Source organism: Peromyscus maniculatus, chromosome 3 (genome assembly GCF_049852395.1).
Source record: "Peromyscus maniculatus bairdii isolate BWxNUB_F1_BW_parent chromosome 3, HU_Pman_BW_mat_3.1, whole genome shotgun sequence".
In the NCBI taxonomy this organism is placed as follows: Eukaryota; Metazoa; Chordata; class Mammalia; order Rodentia; family Cricetidae; genus Peromyscus; species Peromyscus maniculatus.
In genome coordinates, this window is record NC_134854.1 from 158,753,135 (window position 1) to 158,772,698 (window position 19,564).

The window sequence follows — 19,564 nt, forward strand, 5'->3', positions numbered from 1 at the left end:
TTACTTTGTATCACAATGGGATTTAGGCTGAGTTTAGCACTTGAATGATGCTTTCATTTTCAGTGCAGAATGTAGATAAAATATGGAAGCCTGCCCTGGTAGGCAAATGGACATAGGGCATAAACAGTTCCTCAGGGGAGGAAAATCTGAAGGACTACAAGTCAGCAAATAAACACCAATTAAAAATTATAAACAGGTAGCAGCTTTCATCTCTGAAGGTGACAAGAATTTCTTTCTAAATAATAAGCCCCAGTGTTAGGGTGAATGTGTGAGATCATGAGCAAATTTGCTGTGGGAACAATAGGTATAGCTTTTATAAAGGTCATTTGGTCAATATTTATCCTAAGCTTTCAAACTGTTGCATTCTTTGAACAACCAATTACACTCCTGTGAACGTATCCTGACACATATTTGAATATTTGTCTGCTTAAAGAGTCAGTATTTATTAATGATGCAAAATGTACTATAGAAATAACCAAAGCATCAGACCACACCATGTGGACTTAATACTTGATGACAAAAATGAATGCAAAATATCTTAAAATATCTTAAAAGAAAATTTAACAGCAAGTAAAAAGATAAATAAATAACAGAGATTAAAAGAAAGGGTTCAAGTGCCATACATTAAGATCCTTCCCTGTTAAATTGTGTAACATGGTATTTTATTAATTCATTCTGTGCATTGGCATCATATTCAGTACACCCATCTCTTGAACTCCTTCCAGACACACCCAACCTCTCAACTTACTCCCAAATTTGTGACTTATTTCTTTTACCACTGCTACTGTTGCTCCTACTAATATTTGTAGACAAGAGTCTCACCACACTGCAGGCTTGCAACTAACTGGATCTTCCTGCTTCCACTTCCCGGGTGCTGGGATTACAGGTAGTGACCACCATGTGAGGGATTCCTATTACTATCTTTTTAATCTGATTACATATCAGTATGACACATAGAAGTTATGCATAATTTGTCACATACACATAGGATAAAAACCATGAGTGGTTATGTACTAAAATACCATTTTCTTTTAGAATAGTGAAGGCTAGAATTTTTTCTCATTTTAAAATTTTCTTCTAAAAATACGTAATCTTTTCTAAGTAGAACAATTGTACAAGATTCTTTCTTAAGGATAATGGTCATTACTCCTGCTGTCACTGAATCAACTTGTCAAATGAACAGAGGTATTTTGCCATTATGACTAGCACACTTTTAAAATGTGTACACATACATGTTCATGCGCATATAAGTGTGTCTGGATGGATGCGTGGATATTTGTGTTTGTATATATCCATATTTTTATAAAAGATAACGTGAATTTGTTTGTTTATTGCTGGCTAAGTATCACTATCAACTGATGTAATTATTAATATAAAACATTTGTTGAGAAGAATCAAAACACAAGATGGCTCCTAAGTTATTGCCTAGGCAATATAATAAGATAAAGTAGGCAATATTCTAATCATCTAAATTTGGCAAGAGACTCTATTGGGGTATAGACCATATAGAAATAACAAGACACTGGGGTATAATTTGGACAGGACAAATTATAAATATAGAAGGAATGATTTTTGAAAATGCATTCAATACTCTATTTTATTGACACAAAACTGTGTAGCAATTTAGAGAAATTAAATAACATATTGAAAATCACAAAGCTAATAATTTAGCTAATATGTGTTGGGACCAGAAATTGAATCTGTTTTCACCACAAACATCATATCCTACTATTTCATAGGGCCTCATGAAGAGACTTTGAATCAAACAGGACTTTTCAGAGAAAGTTACATAAATTGAAAATGCAAAGCAATATTTATTGATGACACACTATGTGGACATTTTCTCACAGATTCTATACTGTGTAGCACCAGCTGTCTTAAAACTTGCTACATAGATAGATTCATCTTGAACTCTCAGAGATCTGCCTTCCTCTACCTCTGACACCTGAGATTAACTGTGTGCACCAGCATGCCTGGCTATGATAGGCATATTTATAGTATTCCATACTCTGTACTACCTATGGAAAACAGGTTGTAGCCATAGGATAGTTTCCATGGGGGGTATAATTTTTGATAAACAAAAGTGAAGGATTTATTATACTTTTAGTTTGAAAGAGTTTTGGAACTGATTAATAAAGTGTTACAAATAAGGAAACTGGATCCAGAGAAATGATGTAGTTAGCTTAAGTCTGCACAGCCAGTTTGTAGCACAGCTCAGACTTCAACTTAGGTTTCTAGACTTCTGGGCAATATTCTTCCCTTTGATGTCTTCCCAATGCTGGTAATTGTTTAATTATTAGCTTCATTTGGTTTCCTCCTCAAAAGATTAGAGGTAACTAAGAGTATAGAGAGACCACGCTTCGAATTCCAGAGAAGTCAAGAGATGGGGAGGCAAGAAACACAGACAAGATGAAAACAAACTTTCTGTTACCAATTCTTTGCCTCTAAAAGAATCACACAACAGAAAAAAAGGTAGAGGTGTGCATGCATGCATGTGTGTGTACGTATGTGTGTGCATGTGTGTGTGTGCGTGCATGCATGTGTGTGTGTGTGCACACACGAGTGCGCGCGCGCGCACATGCACACCTGCCACAGCACATCCATAGAGGTCAAGGGACAGATTCTGTGTCAGTCTTCACTCTTGACTTTGTTTGGATGCGGGGTACCCAAGTTAGTTGGTTTCAAAGCTCCGGGGGACTCTCCCGTCTCCCCACCCCCTGCCCCCTTCTGTACCCATTTTGCTGTAAGAGGATTAAAGTCACAGGAATGTCCTAAGCTGTCCATCTCGACAAGGACCCTGAACCCAGGTCCTCACACTTGTGCAGAGAATGCTTTGCTCACTGAACCATGTCATTACTCCCTTGCAAAGATATCTTAAACTACCATATTAAGAGATAATAAGACAATAACAAGAATGAATGATGGGTCTGGAAGTCAGTAGAAGTATTTCTGTGTCCAGTTGCTATCACATAATACCGTCTTTTGAAGCTAGTCTAAAGACCTCTCTCTGCAGCAGTTCGTTTCTGGTGTTGAGTGCACATTTGCGGAATGTGAAGATTAATTGGTCTAACAAAGTGGACTGCGATCATTCCCACCTATTAAATCAATACCCAGCCTAGTGAGTGGCATCATTTGGGGAGGTCAAATTAAATGTACTAAATGTACTCACCTCTGGTTGCAAAGCTGACAGGCAAAGCAGTCCAGGTGGTACACATTATCCTTGGCACGCATCACCATCTCAAAGGCAGGGATGAGCTTGCTACAGGCAGCACAGTTTCCCGTTACACCGAACAGCCTAGAACAATAAACATTTTTTTTTTCAACTTAGGGAAACCTGGGTTTGCAAACTGAGAAGCTGTTAATCTATGCTTTGAAGTGATCCATGCACAATGCCTTATGATGTTCATAAATGAGTTTTATATATATATATATTCTTCTATTCTTCTGCAATACATCCTCCTTGACCTCTCCAGATGAAAATTTCATCTCGTTTTAAGAGTAAAGGAAAAGGCAAACACATTAGGATGCTTACATATCTACAACAAACAGCAGTCAATTGGGTAAATTCGTTCAAAAAATGCTTGCTGGAGTATCAATATAAAAGCTGTATAATCAGACCTTAACATTACGTAGTAGCATTTTAGTAAAAAAGAACCCCATGTATCTGATGCTCTCCTCTTTGACATCTAATTACTAAAAGGCTCGCCAATGACATTAAAGAGCCCCTATGAACAAGCCACTTACGATTCTAACATACAGAGGTGCATGCACATGCTGGTCCTATAGCACAGTTACAGCTGTGATTATGTAACTCAGGTAACACATTACAGTAAATGAGGCTATGAGCTATACATATCCAGATCAGGAGCTGGGTTGAAATATGCTATCAGAATTAGTGCAATAATCTGGGAAAATGTACACACACACACACACACACACACACACACACACACACACACACACACATCTGATTTGCTGAAGATGCCTAGAAATTGTAATGACTTAGAAAACAGTACCAAAAGAGTCTTAACATTATACGAGAGGAGATAGAATATTTTTTCTATCTGCTTTGGCAGCATTCAAAGCAAGTTTCTTTAAAGTTGTTAATGGTGATGAGAAGCTATTACAAATAATATTTTGTGCACAGTGGTTAAGGTCTTTTTAAAACTAGGGAATGAGCTCAGAGAAAAACCAGCCCATCTGCCAGCTTTCTTTTTTCTCCAGCATCAGGCTGATGGGAGAAAAATATAATGGTTCTCATGGGAAAGATGAAATTAAAAGCAGTTCAAAACTAATGAATTCAAAGGTGCTATGGAGAAAGCTTGTTTTGGTTATAAAAAAGCACTTTTCCGAAAGTCTTAGCCTTTCATTTTATTGAATTTTAGGATTATGCACAAACATGCTGGAGTCTCATTTCTTTCTCTAAACTCTAAAGGTCCTTGCTTAAGGTGAGCATATTCATCTTTCAATTTATAACCATTTCCTATTATGGAACTAATGGTGACACTTGGAAGGCTTGTCACAGCAATGCCCGAGAGTCTGACAAAACGTGTCACAGATTCCCATGCTCCTATTTTTGTTGGGTTCTTTCTTCAAAAGCACGAGCCTTTTGAGGATGAAACAGCAAGCACTTCCTAAATGATGCCCTGGTATTTCTTGGGCGCCAACTACAGAAGCTAACAGGCTTTGCCACAAGATGCATAAATACTTATCTTCCTTAAAGATTGTTTAAAATTTCATATGCTCATTTTGCTGGATGCACACACCTATATTTCCAGCATTCTTGGGAGGTGGAGGCAGGGGGATCAGGAGTTCATGGCTAGCTTCAACTGCATAGTAAGTTCAAGGCCAGCCTAGGTTAAATAAGGTAAGTTAAATAATCTTTATAGTCTCAGTTTGCAATTCCTATCTTCAGAAATAGGCTTCTTTTAAAAAGGACTTAATGGAACAATGTAATGTTGTAGGTCTACTCCCAGAATCATTAAAAATGAAACCAGCACAAACCAAAGCTTTGATCTTTTCCTTTTTGCTTTTTGCTTTATCTCTTTGTGTGATGTGTTTCATTATGGGGCTCAGGCTGGTCTTGAACTCTCAATCCTCAGGCCTCAGCCTCCTGAGTGCTGGGATCACAGCTGTCTACCACCATGCCTGGCTTCATCTTATTCTAGTTCCCTGTATCATGGCACGTTTACCTCTGAGTATGCTTCATGCCATCTATTCAGACGTCACACATCACTTACTTGTGTCGTTTGTGTCTTCTGTTCTAAGGGTCCTTATTATGTGCACATTGCTATGTTTTAGCATATAAACACTCACTCATATGAGATAAGGGCATTGTTAAGAATTACTCAGTTTTCCTCACACCTAATAAACACACACACACACACACACACACACACACACACACACACACACACACACACAATGCCATTTTGAAATTCTGGACATAGTTTCCCCCAATTTCAATTGCTCTTGCTAGCTGAGCATTTATCAGCTACCTGATTAGAATTTGTTTCCACACAAACCATTGATCATCAGCCTATTACTAGGCAAATGACAGTTAATTACCCACTACATTAACCACTGGGACCTGAGACCTGCTTCTGCTGCCATCAGTCAACATGATAAATGTGGCAAGTTCAGTAATGCATGGCCAGCCCTGAGCTGCCTGCTATACTGTGAGCAACCCTCAATCTCACTTCCAGGCCCAGGAAAATCTATGGCAATCTGCATAATTACAAGCTCTGGGTTAATAACAGACAAATGATTTGTTGCATCTAAACAAAGTCCTTGGAATGGTCCCAGTCTCTGGTGGCTCCTGTACAGTGTTCTGCCACCAGTACACTTTCCATGACAATGTGCACAAAACAGCTCTCTGGTGTTACAGCCTTCCAATTTGTTGCCCCCCAATTTATGGATTCTGCATATGTGATTTTTAATCATTAAAGGACTCTTGAAGCAATATTATCTTAATTATTCTCTGCTGTAACCAGGGAATTAGGCTTCAGATAAAATTTTCTTCTTCCGTGCACTTTCCTTGCCTCGCTGGAGGCTCCATCAGTTTCCATCTACACCTGGACTCTGAAATCCTAATGATGAATTATTGCCCCTTTTCCTAGGAGGGCGAACCTTACAAGGGAACATTTTACTGAACTGTCAGCTCACAGACTGAGTGCGGAGATGCGGAAATCTGATCTAATTTACTGCAAAACGATGCATTTGTTAGACTTTTCCCTCAGTTTCTGTCCAAGGATCAAGAGCTCATTCTGTAGCTGTGCTCATGTTCTTGGTTTCCTCAGGGGTTTGTGGGAGTGAACCCCAAGATTCTCTGCACAAGAAAATGAAGTAATATTTTTATAATTTTTTTTCAGCGGATGATGGTACCGTTTGGTAACTTAGATTTGGATTCTCGGGCAAAAATGTATCTTTACACACAGCAGTTAAACGTAAGGTATTTTTGTTAAGGTCTTCATTTGAACAATATTCTGATGTATTTGGGAAATAATTAAGAAAAGCCTCTTAATTATAAGATCCTTCTAAACAAAAGATCAGCATCCTAGGCACTGTTTTGAACCCTCTCTGGTGTTGTTCACTCACTCGTTTAAGGGGATGACTGGAACTCGTGTTTGTAATGCTTAGGCTGCATTCTCACCATCACCATCAAAGAAGGGCTGCATGCTCTTCTAGTACATTAAAACAAACGGAGCTTTGTCTAAAAACCTGTCATTTTGACACTTAGACCCAAATAAATCACATTTCACCAGTTTGTGAATTTGTGATGGAGAAAAACAGAGACTGACTGGTTTCTTTTACTCATTTTAGGAAATATTATAGACTGTTCATTTACAGTTGGGTTAATTGGCCTCCTTATGACCTAGGTTGCCCCGTAATATTTATATGCATAATAAACATTATGCAATATGGCTATCACCTTGTGGATGACATACTATCAAAAGTTGACTTGCCAGACAAAAAGTAACATACATCATGGGTACCACATCTATGCCTATCACTATTTCTAAATGTACAAAAGATACTTGTATTCCTTGTCTATTCCAATTTTTGCTTTTACTACCTAGTATTGACAATCTAAAAACAGGCAAGATAAAAACCAAACAGACAGCTTTTTTCTGGAACAGCTCGGCTTCTCTGGGCACTGGGTGATGCCTCCATACAGGACGATATTCAGGAATTCTGTGAACACTTAGTCAATACATGCATCTACGATTTGAAAGTCATCAAGGTTATTCTGTATCTTTGTTACATGTTCAGCAGCTTTGGTAGCACTGCTGTAGAGTATATTCATTTCCAAAGTTCCTGGTAGGTGGGAGCTAGGGAAAATCTCAAGACATAGAATCATTGAACATAGCAATAATAAAGATAGTTTACGATGGGCATTGGTCATTATATTCTGTCTTTTACTCACAGCACCAGATGTTTCTACAGATTTTTTTCAAAACCAGGTCAGTGACTCACATCACTAAAACAAATTTCCCCAAGCTATGAAAAACATAATACTTGACTCAAATTAATCTATTGTTTGGGGAAAAATGCACAAATAAATATTGTTGCAATAAGCCTCAATTTTGAACAAAGAGAAAAATTTCTCCTCCAGCCAGGTACTTAGCCACACCTGAATGTAACATTAAGGATTCCTTTTAATCTTCAGGATGAGACTAGATTAATTATCATCACATGCATAGAAACCCTTTTTCTGTAGAGTAACTGGAAATGAATAGAGAAAGGTTCCCCTGCTTTCCACAGGTACGACATAGTAATAGACAGAAAGGATCTCCAGTTAGGACTGCAGGCTGCTGAGTGTGTCTGAGTGTGTCCTGGTGAGTGTGTGAATCCAGCGGGAATGGGGCCACTCCACAGACTGAGAAGGACAATTGCCTTTTTTGTCTCCTGTAAATATACTTTCCATCATCTTTCCAAGATCACTTCTTAAACCAAGGAAAGGGAGTGATGGGAAATGAACTCCCTGTCAGCATCCCATCCTTTTGAAGTTGAAAAATCTCACCCCTGGAAAAAGCTGAAGAGAATAGAACTTACTCGTCCTCCTCTTGCTGGGTCTTTACATGAGTTTAATGTTGGGAAGATGAGGACGTTGTGAGAATTTAAAATCAATAAGGCCAGCAAACACCAAACATGTAAAACTAAACAGAGGGGGACGTATGACACACTTCACATTACTTTGAGTCCTGTTCCTAATTTGCGTTTGGTTTGTTTCCAATTAACAGTATACACCGGTGCACAGAGATGGCAGTGCAGTTTCCTAAACGTAAGGTAGAAGAGCTGAAATGCTGACTGCATATTAATGGCATGAGACACACATCCTGCTTGGAGGACTTGGGGGTTATTTATTGAATACATCATGCATGGTATCCCAAAGCATTTGTATTTTAAGTCACTTATAACTTGTCAGGTTCAGTCTTTGTTTGTAGTATTTTTTAATTAGCATACATTGATTAGGGGTGTGGGAAAGTCTAGGCAGCCAGGATAGGTCACTACAGCTGGGATGACTCAGGCTTAAGGTTCAGTCTGTTTGTTTTTAGTGTTTTCAATACTGTCACTCCTCTGTGCTCAACTCAACCCTGCATGTCCTTGAATCATGCAGAATAACACCGAAGAGCAAGGGGCTGGATGCTCATCCCAGATCACTTGGTTACAATGGCTGGACTCACAGTATCAACTCATGTCCTCTCATCCTAACAAAATTAACATGGGTAGAATAAAAACAACTAGGTTGAAAATTATTTCTAAACTTAGGAGAGAAGATCTGATTTTTCTAATTCTTGAGATCCAGTGTTAGGCATATGTTGGAAACAAAAGATAGTGTAAAGGAATGTTAAAGATTTGAAGATTCAGCTCCATGGTTGAGCAAGGTATGCATCCATCAGTACGGGGAAAACTCAAAGGGAATGTTAAAGTTAAGTTGGAAAAGAGATTTTGATGAAAGCCACTGTCAACTGTTTCTTTAGGTAGAGTGTTAGACAGAGAAAAAGAAACAAAGAAATATTTAAGGAATCCCTGGTTTACCATTAAACTCACCTGAGATTTGTAAGAATCTAATATTTCATCAGTACAAAGTAGATCTCTTCATAAGAAATCCCTGATGTAAAGCACTTTAGATTCTATTCCAGCTTGGGTGGGTGATTCAGTTTAGATTGTCTTAGCCTTGAGATAGTTCAGAAAAGCAGGTTGAAACAGCAACACATTCCACACCCTGTTTGTAGAAATTTTAGTTTTGTTGTAAAGATGGTCCCTTCCCTACCTACTTCCAACTAACTCTTCAGCCAAGCCAGCTGTCTGTTTCCTCACGTCTGTGGTGAGGCTGGTACGGCACCCAGCACTTACAGCTGTGTGCTCCCAGCAAGTACTGTTAGACTTGGTGTGTGATTACTCTTGACCTTTGTCATACACAAAAATAAAATACTTTATGAATTCTTTAAACAATATTGATTGTGTGTGGAGATGATGAAATTAAAGAAAATCTTTTAAGACAAATTTAAGACAAATGATGTATTAAAGAAAATCTTTTAAGACAAATTTCACCTTTAGAAGAAATTTCTTTTTGCTACCAGGAGTGCTGATATATGGAGTTCTGATTTGTGTTGGACAGTGTGTGTTTGTAGTCTGAGCTTTCCTCATACTTCCAGATATATGGCAATTATAACTTTCAAACAAATGAAGAGCTATAATTTTTGTAAACTGGAATTGATCCTAGAAATTTCTGCTTTTTGTTTAAAGATGGAGATGAAATACAGGCTAGAGATTTGAGCATATATGCTAATATGTGAGTCATGATAGCTCAACTGATTACCTAAGTAGATGACAATACCCCAACTATTTTAATCAGTTTCAGACAATTGAATGTTATTACTTTTCCAACTTTTTGTTTTTCCATTCTATATTGATAAAACAGAACAAATGTACAAAGACAGCAGGGGGATGCTCTGGCTGCCTTGTCCAATCCTAGCTCCGGTACATAGAGAAAAGATATCACATGTCTACAAGGAGAAGCTGTCTAATTCCTTGGCACCACAGTCACACGAATAATTTATCTCCCCTCATCCTAAACTGGTCTCTCACCCTATACTGTTTTGTATTTCCCTGTTACAATGGGCCATAGGAGGGATGGAGAGATGACTCAGTTAGTAAAGTACTTGTTGAACAAGCATGAGAACCCGAGTTCAGATCCCAGTACTTATGCAAAAAGTAGGACTCACTGATACTTGGGTCTCTGAGTCTTATGCCAAACATCCATTCATAATCATCACACCCAGATTCAGAGAAATTGGAGAAAACACCTGCTCTAAACACCTGGCCTCCATATGCACACCCACATACACAAACACCTGGCCTTTGTATCCCCCATATGTTTACACAGAAAGACAGACAGACTGATACACACACACACACACACACACACACACACACACACACACACACACACACACACACCAGAGTAGGAACAGAAAAGGTCACTTTGAACAAGTCTCTAGGGCTGCGACTTGGCTATAGTCCTTTGTCTCCTTCTTCACATCTGACTGTTAAAAGTTGCAAAAACTGTTTAAACGCTGCCCTTTCATCTTTAACAAATCACTGTGGGTTTTTCCCTCACAGCCCTCTCTAAAGCCTCATGAGCAGGTGTTAGGGCTGTTTAGATCAGTACAGCAGCCCCCTGGGACAAACTGTTCAGAGGAAAACAAAATTGAATATTTTTCTCTCAACATTTGGTGAGGATAACATCTCTGGGCAAACATGACAATTGTATCTGCATTTCATAGCATCACAAAATCTTAGAACAAAAATGTGTCAAGCTTGGTTTTTGTTGTTGTGATACAGAAAAGACAAGGTTTTGCACAATTCTCGCTATAGTTATGGAAATACAGACTATTAAGCAGAATAAAAGAGTATCAGGAAAACAAAGGAAACACATATGGGCTAAACCAGAAATAGATTTTTAAAAACTATTTTATTTTATCTTAACAACCATAGCCTTCCTATTCTAATTAGAACACGTTTATAATGAAAGGAAGAACAAATAGCCAAAACAATATGTATCTCTGTGGTCTGTGACTGTGGATCAGTGGAGAAATACCTGCCTGACATGCACAAGGCCCTGGGTTCAAGACCTAGAACTACTAAAACTAAAATACCCTAAAATGCCTATAGTATATTTTAGTACTTTTGTTTGTTTTGTTTCATTTTGCTTTTCAAGACAAGGTTTCTCTGTGTAGCTCTCCCTGTCCTGGAACTCATTCTATAGAGCAGGCTGGGCTTGAACTCAGATATCTGCCTGCCTCTGCCTCCCAAGTGCTGGGAGTAACAGCATGCACCACCACTGCCCAGCCTGTTTATCTATACCCTCTTTCCAGAACAGTCAAGGAAGCTGTTAGGAGAACTAAATAAATTCTATCTAGTTTTAACAACAGTGAAGAAAAAGCTACCTGGAAGGTACTATACATGATTTTTATAATATAATAATTTTATAATATAATAAAATAATTTTATAATTAAATAAAAACTTTTAAGATTTTTTAAAGTGATAGTCTATTCTATTATGAGTTTCAGAAAGCTTTGTCTAGCAAAACTGAAGGCATCTTTCTAGTGAAAACTTAAAAAGTAAAGAACACTTTCCTAAAGCAGCATTGAAGTCTTATAATATTTTCCCAGACGTTTTAGAAGCCTATAATTTCTTCTTTCTTATCTTCCTTCTCAAACTTTTCTTTTCCTACATCATATATAAAAGTTTCAAGTAAGAACCTTACTTAGAAATATTATTTTTACCCTTCTCATGACTGATTAACTTCAAATTAATGAAATTTTCATCAAGAAAGAGAGACTGGAAGAGGAAGAAGTACAGAAAGATAGGAAGTCTACTTGGTGAGCCCTGAGTTGAGAAGTAACCCCGAGGAAGACTTTCCCTTTCGCCTTTGTCAAAGAAGCCATTTAATGTTTCCACACTTCAATTTCAACATGTTTCAAAGAACCACCCTTTTATCCGGGTACTACACCCAGTTCCCCAAAGTGTCTCTGTGTGACACCAGGCACACAGTAACAGATTGACTGACAGTGCAATGCAAAGCTCATTTGCTCTGATGTAGAAAGACTGTATCTTTCCACCCAGAGATTCTGAATTAGAGATTGCTGATAATTTAGACTTGAACAGGTTATGCAGCATATTCTTACAGCAGAGCTACTCAATTTTCAGACAATCCTTTCTTCTATGAACAATTATTATAGCTTACTTCAGAAAAAATTGCTATGCTGAATGGCAACAACTAATATAAGAGTCTGTTGTTGAGAAATTAACTTCAAGTTGTATTTAGATCATTTATAAAAGACAACAACGCAAGTGCTCCTGCTTCTGTTAAGGAAATAAAACACAGGGTGTGGTGATCATCTGTTTGATATGCTAAATTCACCAAATAAAATGTATGTAGAAAATGTCATCCCAGGTCCTCCTTTTTGTTCTTAACTAAAGGATTTATATAGTGGAACATCATCTCATATATCATAGTTTTAAATTACACAGACATAATTGACAAGAGCCATGGAATATGTTCTATTTACATGTATTTTGTAATTTCTGTATATCAAACATAAGTCGTGGTAATAAGAGGAAAAATAACCATTTACCACTGGTTATTATAATGGAGAGTTATTTTTTTTTAAGTTCCTTAAACAATAAGTTGTTTCTTAAGGTTCTTGAGAAAGAATTCTTGATGCAACCCTGTTAAAGCATGACCCATGAATCAAGTATCTTTAAGTGTCTGTCAAAAATGTCCCAGGCTCAACAGAAAACTGTATGGTGATCAAGTATCAAGGATCAAACAGAATATAAATTTTTTTAAAATGTTAGAGTCTCAGTTCCTCCAGAGAGCCATCATGTAGATTGAACTAAGCATCCCTTAAGAGTGGCATCTAACTTTAAAATTCTAAGATCCTGCATTCTAGTTAACTATAACTGAATTATTCAGGTAAGAATTAATTTGAAGAGCTTGAGTTTAAGTTCTCAGACTGGATTTATAGTGATCTTGTAGTATCCAAGGGAAATCAGAAGCAATACAATGTTTATTTAGCATTGTGGTGTGCGTGTGTGTGTGTGTGTGTGTGTGTGTGTGTGTGTGTGTGTGAATGCGTGTGAATTTGAGAATCCTTTAAAGATTTTTGGACTACATTAAAATAAGATTTAGAAGAATTGTCCAAATAAAGCCCCCCAAACAATTATTGGTAGGATTAGATGAGTGCTTTGGGGTTACTGAAAAAATAACAGAAGAAACAAGAGTTAAAACAATTCTGTGGAAGTATTTGATGTTATTTTTTAGTAGTATTTTTCTCAATGTTGATATAAAATGAAGCAGCACAAAGTTGAATCTACCATTATGACAGAGAAATTTCAGTCAAACTTTGTGTCACAAAATTAGAAAGAATTATAGTCAAACTACAAATTGTATGTTCCTATATACTTGTACAACATCATGAAAAGTGTTCATAATGCTTTCTGAGTAGTTTTCAAACTTATTATTTACAAAATGCAATTTCTAAAGCGCTGGCTTCATTTCTAGGATGTATATATATTTCCTTTGTGGCGTCACCTTCAGGAATTAATATCAGATATAATTTTTATAAAATGTTAAGCCACAATATCTAGAATTTTAACTATTCCTCAAACATATCAAAACCCAGGAGTCAAATCCTTCATACATATAGGGGTGCATCTATTGGGGGAGCATCAATACACATCCTACTTCCAATTTATCTCATGCATCAAGTTCAGCTATCTTTGGAATCATGTATAAATTATTAGGCATATAATGATCTTCCTGGTGTCAAAAGACATTTTTGTAAGAAACACATGGAAACCACTTTGGGAAAATCTCTTCATGAAATATATGTCAGAATAATTCATTTCAAGAAAGAAAAGACAGAACTATATAAAATCAAATACTTTATATTTGATTTGAATTTGCCCATGTAATTTCTAAAACTCTAGAAATAAGAGGTAGATATGAGAACAGTTGGTCAAAGCAAGAAGTAATAAGTATGAACCACGTAATACTTTAAAATAGAGATTTCGTTGCAAATAGTATAATTCTCAAAAATATGGGAATTTTGATTTTATGGTGTGTTTCTTTAATCAGGTTCATTTCATTGAAGAAAAAGTCTTGCATTTTAATGATGAAGGAAATCATTCAGGCAAGTCATGGATGAGGAGAAAAATCACATTAAATAAATACATTCCAGTGTCTGTTTATAAATGCCCATCACTTAAACTTACTATTAACATATATTATTCATGGAAAGCTTATTTGAGGTTAAGAGAGAAAATATTGCAAAAATAAGTAATTATATGAAAAAAAATCATTGATGAGTGAAGTCAGAGGCAAGGATTTTGAACTCAGACCCTCCGATAGAGAACAGGAAGGTACTGGGGCCAGTTGACAGCTCTAGTTCACTGGTCTACGCAGACTTGAAAGACAACTTTGGAGTGATTTGCACATGCGCTGAGAATCTCTCTGCCATGTGTCCACATGCACAGATACAATACTAACCTATTACTTATCTCTTTTACTCTCGGCCTGTCAAAAAAAAACCTCTGTCAGCTGCAGGGGCGATAAGGGGGGCATTTTAAAGAAGATATTGGAGCCTTAAGCCTCTTAATGTGCCAAGAATCAATCCCATGAAAGCAAACAACTTGAAAGGGGGTTACACTGTTTAGGGAATCACTGAGGCTCCTTCAGCTCCGCTCCAGCCCGAGCTGGTGCTCAAGTCTTCTCACCCTAATGACCCCTGAAGTAGCCCCTAGGGACTGCAAAACAAGGCCGTTACACAAGGCAGCTTGCTAATTGAGAAGTTGATCGGGGGTAGAGAAATCCAGCCTTACTGAGATGTGTCCAAATCAAGCATGACGGGATTGACGTTGCCAAATCACCTTCTGGAGGCCACTCCACGCCAGGAGCAGCAGGGTTTTTCACACCTGATAGGCCTTCACTCTGTCTAGATCAAGTCACATTAAGAAAGGAATGGATTACAGGGCGGGGGTCCATGCCCCACAGAGCACCAGTCCATTGCCTAATTGCTGCATCTCTGCTTCCCCGAAGGAACCGAGCGTGCACTGGGGAACCTGATGCTTACTTGACCCTCTTGGAAAATCAGCTCCTTGCACTCTCTCTGTCTCCTCACTCTCCAGCAAAAACACAGAAGCAGTCAAACCCTAGAATAAGTTGGAGCAAGACAGCATGGCTTTTAGACACTGTGCGTTACATGTCACAATTGCATCGGGTGAAGGGGCTGCACCCTGGGAAGAGGTTATAAACCACATCTCTTCAATTGTTCTTAAAAGTTACAGGTGTAACATGATCATCTCCCTAGATGCTGAAAAAGCCTTTGACAAAATCCAACACCCCTTCATGATAAAGGTCTTAGAAAGAATAAGAATACAAGGAACATTTCTAAACATAATAAAAGCAATTTATAGCAAGCCAACAGCAAACATCAAATTAAATGGAGAGAAACTCAAAGCGATACCACTAAATTCAGGAACAAGACAAGGCTGTCCACTCTCCCCATATTTATTCAATATAGTACTAGAAGTCCTAGCTAGAGCAATAAGACAACAAAAGGAGATCAAAGGGATACAAATTGGCAAGGAAGAAGTCAAACTTTCACTATTTGCAGATGATATGATAGTATACATAAGTGACCCCAAAAACTCTACCAGGGAACTTCTACAGCTGATAAACTCCTTCAGTAAAGTGGCAGGATACAAGATCAACTCAAAAAAATCAGTAGCCCTCCTATACACAAATGATAAAAGGGCTGAGAAAGAAGTCAGAGAAACACCACCCTTTACAATAGCCACAAATAATATAAAATACCTTGGGATAACACTAACTAAACAAGTGAAAGACCTTTTTGATAAGAACTTTAAATCTCTAAAGAAAGAAATTGAAGAAGATATCAGAAAATGGAAGGATCTCCCATGCTCATGGATAGGTAGGATTAACATAGTAAAAATGGCAATCTTACCAAAAGCAATCTACAGATTCAATGCAATCCCCATCAAAATCCCAACACAATTCTTCACAGACTTGGAAAGAAAAATACTCAACTTTATATGGAAAAACAAAAGACCCAGGATAGCTAAAAGAATCCTATACGATAAAGCAACCCTTGGAGGCATCACCATCCCGGACCTCAAACTCTACTATAGAGCTATAGTAATAAAAACAGCTTGGTACTGGTATAAAAACCGACATACGGACCAATGGAATCGAATTGAAGACCCTGACATTAATCCATGCACATATGAACACCTGGTTTTTGACAAAGGAGCCAAAACTATACAATGGAACAAAGAAAGTATCTTCAACAAATGGTGCTGGCATAACTGGATGTCAATATGTAAAAGATTACAAATAGATCCATATCTATCACCATGCACAAAACTCAAGTCCAAGTGGATCAAAGACCTAAACATAAATCCAGTTACACTAAACTTAATAGAAAAGAAGATAGGAAGCACTCTTGAACGCATTGGCACTGGAGACCATTTCCTAAATAAAACACAGACAGCACAGACCCTGAGCACAACCATTAATAAATGGGACCTCTCAAAACTGAGAAGCTTTTGCAGGGCAAAAGACACAGTCAATAAGACAAAAAGACAGCCAACAGATTGGGAAAAGATCTTCACCAACCCCACATCTGACAGAGGATTGATCTCCACAATATATAAAGAACTCAAGAAACTAGACATCAAAGCACTGAACAGTCCAATTAAAAAATGGGCTAAAGAGCTAAACAGAGAATTCACAAAACAAGAACTACAAATGGCTGAAAGACATTTAAAGAAATGCTCAACATCCTTAATCATCAGAGAAATGCAAATCAAAACGACTCTGAGATACCACCTTACACCTGTTAGAATGACTAAGATCAAAAACACCAATGACAACCAATGTTGGAGAGGATGTGGAGCAAAGGGAACACTCCTCCACTGTTGGTGGGAATGTAAACTTGTACAACCACTATGGAAATCAGTATGGCGGTTTCTCAGAAAATTAGGAATCGAACTACCTCAAGACCCAGCCATCCCACTCTTGGGCATATACCCAAAGAATGCTGATACATACCATAAAGATACATGCTCAGCTATGTTCATAGCAGCACTATTTGTAATAGCCAGAACCTGGAAACAACCTAGATGCCCATCAACGGAAGAATGGATGAAAAAAATGTGGTACATATACACAATGGAGTACTACTCAGCAGAGAAAAACAATGAAAGCATGAAATTTGCAGGCAAATGGATGGAACTAGAAAAAATCATCCTGAGTGAGGTAACCCAAACCCAGAAAGACAGTTATGGTATGTACTCACTCATTGGTGGATTCTAGATATAAAATGAACAATCAGACCACAACCCATAGAACCATAGAGGCTATATATATAGCATGGAGGTCCCTAGGACGACTGTGGCATATAATAAATTTCAGTTTTACTCAATTATTGAAAAAAAATAGCCAAATGAATGGAAACACATGAACTATGAACCAAAGACTGAGGGGCTCCCAGCTGGATCAGGCCCTCTGAATAGGTGAGACAGTTGATTGGCTTGATCTGTTTGGGAGGCATCTAGGCAGTGGGACCAAGTCCTGTGCTCATTCCATGAGTTGGCTGTTTGAAACCAGGAACTTATGCAGGGACACTTGGCTTAGTCTGGGAGGAAGGGACTGGACCTCCCTGGACTGAGTCTACCAAGTCGATCACAGTCCTCGGGGGAGGACTTGTCCTGGAGGAGGTGGGAATGGAGGGTGGGCTGGGGGTAAGGGGAGGGCGTGGGAGGGGGGAGAATAGGGGAACCCATGGCAGATATGTAGAACTGAATGGTATTGTAAAATAAAAAATATATATCACAAAAAAAAAAAAAAAGTTACAGGTGTATGTATGTATGATATGGCATAGGTAGAACCACTGGTGTCAGAAAGCTTCTTTAGACTCAGAAGGGTTCCTAGAGCAGAGAGAGTCCTGCTTTTGACCTTTGGGCCCCAGCCTAGGATCCGTATCTTTCCAATCTAGATTCTCCTGACAGCATAAGCCATATTCCCAACAGTCCAATCTGGCATGTTAATATTACATGGAATTTTTTACTGTTCTGCCTCTGACAAGGAGAAACCACTTCACCGAAGTATGTTTCAGGTAGAAAATAAAACTTGAATTATGAAAGTCCCTCTTAGTTCCGTTTATTGGTTTTAAATTTCAGTTTTGTTACTGGAAATTCCCGTGTTCTTTCTAGTAACAATGGGGCACACACAGAGAGATATACAGCTCATTTCTAGGCCCACCAAATGTAGTGGCCACCAGAAAGGAAACTATTATATAATTAAAAACATTATTTTATTTGTTTTGGTTTTTTTTTTTTTTTTTTTTTTTTTTTTTTTTTTTTTTTTTTTTTAGTTTTTCGAGACAGGGTTTCTCTGTGTAGCTTTGCGCCTTTCCTGGAACTCACTTGGTAGTTCAGGCTGGCCTCGAACTCACAGAGATCCACCTGGCTCTGCTTCCTAAGTGCTGGGATTAAAGGCGTGCGCCACCACCGCCCGGCTTTATTTGTATTTTTTATGTGTGTATGCATGCAGATGTCTCTGTCTGTGTGAGTTTATATGGATGTCCAAGGAGGCCAGAAACACCTTTCAGATCCCTTGGAGCTGGAGTTACAAGGGTTTCTGAACTGTTCAAGGTAGTTGCTAAGATCCAAATTGGTCCATCTGGCTGAGTAGCCCTTGCTTTTATCACTGAGCCATCTCTCCAGCCCCTTATTATATCATTTCATTCTAGGAAAATGAAATAGGGAATCCACAGGTAGGTAAACTGAGGTACAGAGGTAGCAGTGTCTCCTGCAGGATCTCACCATCACTAAGAGCACAGTTCCATCATTAACGGAACTGTGGTGGAGCTTATGTGTCCTGACAGCCAACTGCTGCTCACTTCAGCTGGCAATTCTCTCTCACTCTTAACCAAAGTGCGGTACACAGTGTGACAATTACTAACAAGAAGAAACAACCAGAAACACACAAGGGAAAAGGTATTCTTTGTAAGAAAAGATGACAGGGAAATCCATAGTGCTATACTACCCAAACACTATTGACTCTCAAGTTTTAATTCCAACTTCGCATGTTGCTGTCATGTTTTTCTCTGAAAACCTCAACAAGATAATTTGCAGCACTCAAAACAAGTAGCTAAACCCATCCGAATAAAACCCCACTAAGATGGGAACTCTGTCTTTTTGCAAAACATAAAGTATAAGATCAATTTCTCCACACTCAAGGGCGGGGACTGTCTATGAAGCATCTTTAACGGCAAAAACAATAGACAGAGTCCTCTCAGATAATCACACATCAGCAAATTAGAGAAATCAGTCAACAGATGTTCCTGTGCTCACACTTTTAAAATAAATCTCAAATTTATATCTCAAATCAATATCAATCTGAGATCTGGTCAATGTTGTGAGGGCTTAGCCTATAACAGCAGTGTCTATTGAGTACTATCTTCC

General features: G+C 38.1%; 1 protein-coding gene across 6 annotated transcripts in view; it reads right to left on the reverse strand.

The window, feature by feature from the left end:
* The window catches only part of Lmo3 (LIM domain only 3), a 58,602-nt gene that overhangs the window by 6,897 nt on the left and 32,141 nt on the right, over positions 1 to 19,564 (reverse strand). For all 6 annotated transcript variants that reach the window (XM_015995409.3, XM_015995410.3, XM_042274206.2 and 3 more), the window contains one exon: positions 3,170 to 3,295. In XM_015995409.3, coding sequence (XP_015850895.1) covers positions 3,170 to 3,295 — 126 coding nt within the window. The remainder of the gene's footprint in view (positions 1 to 3,169; positions 3,296 to 19,564) is intronic.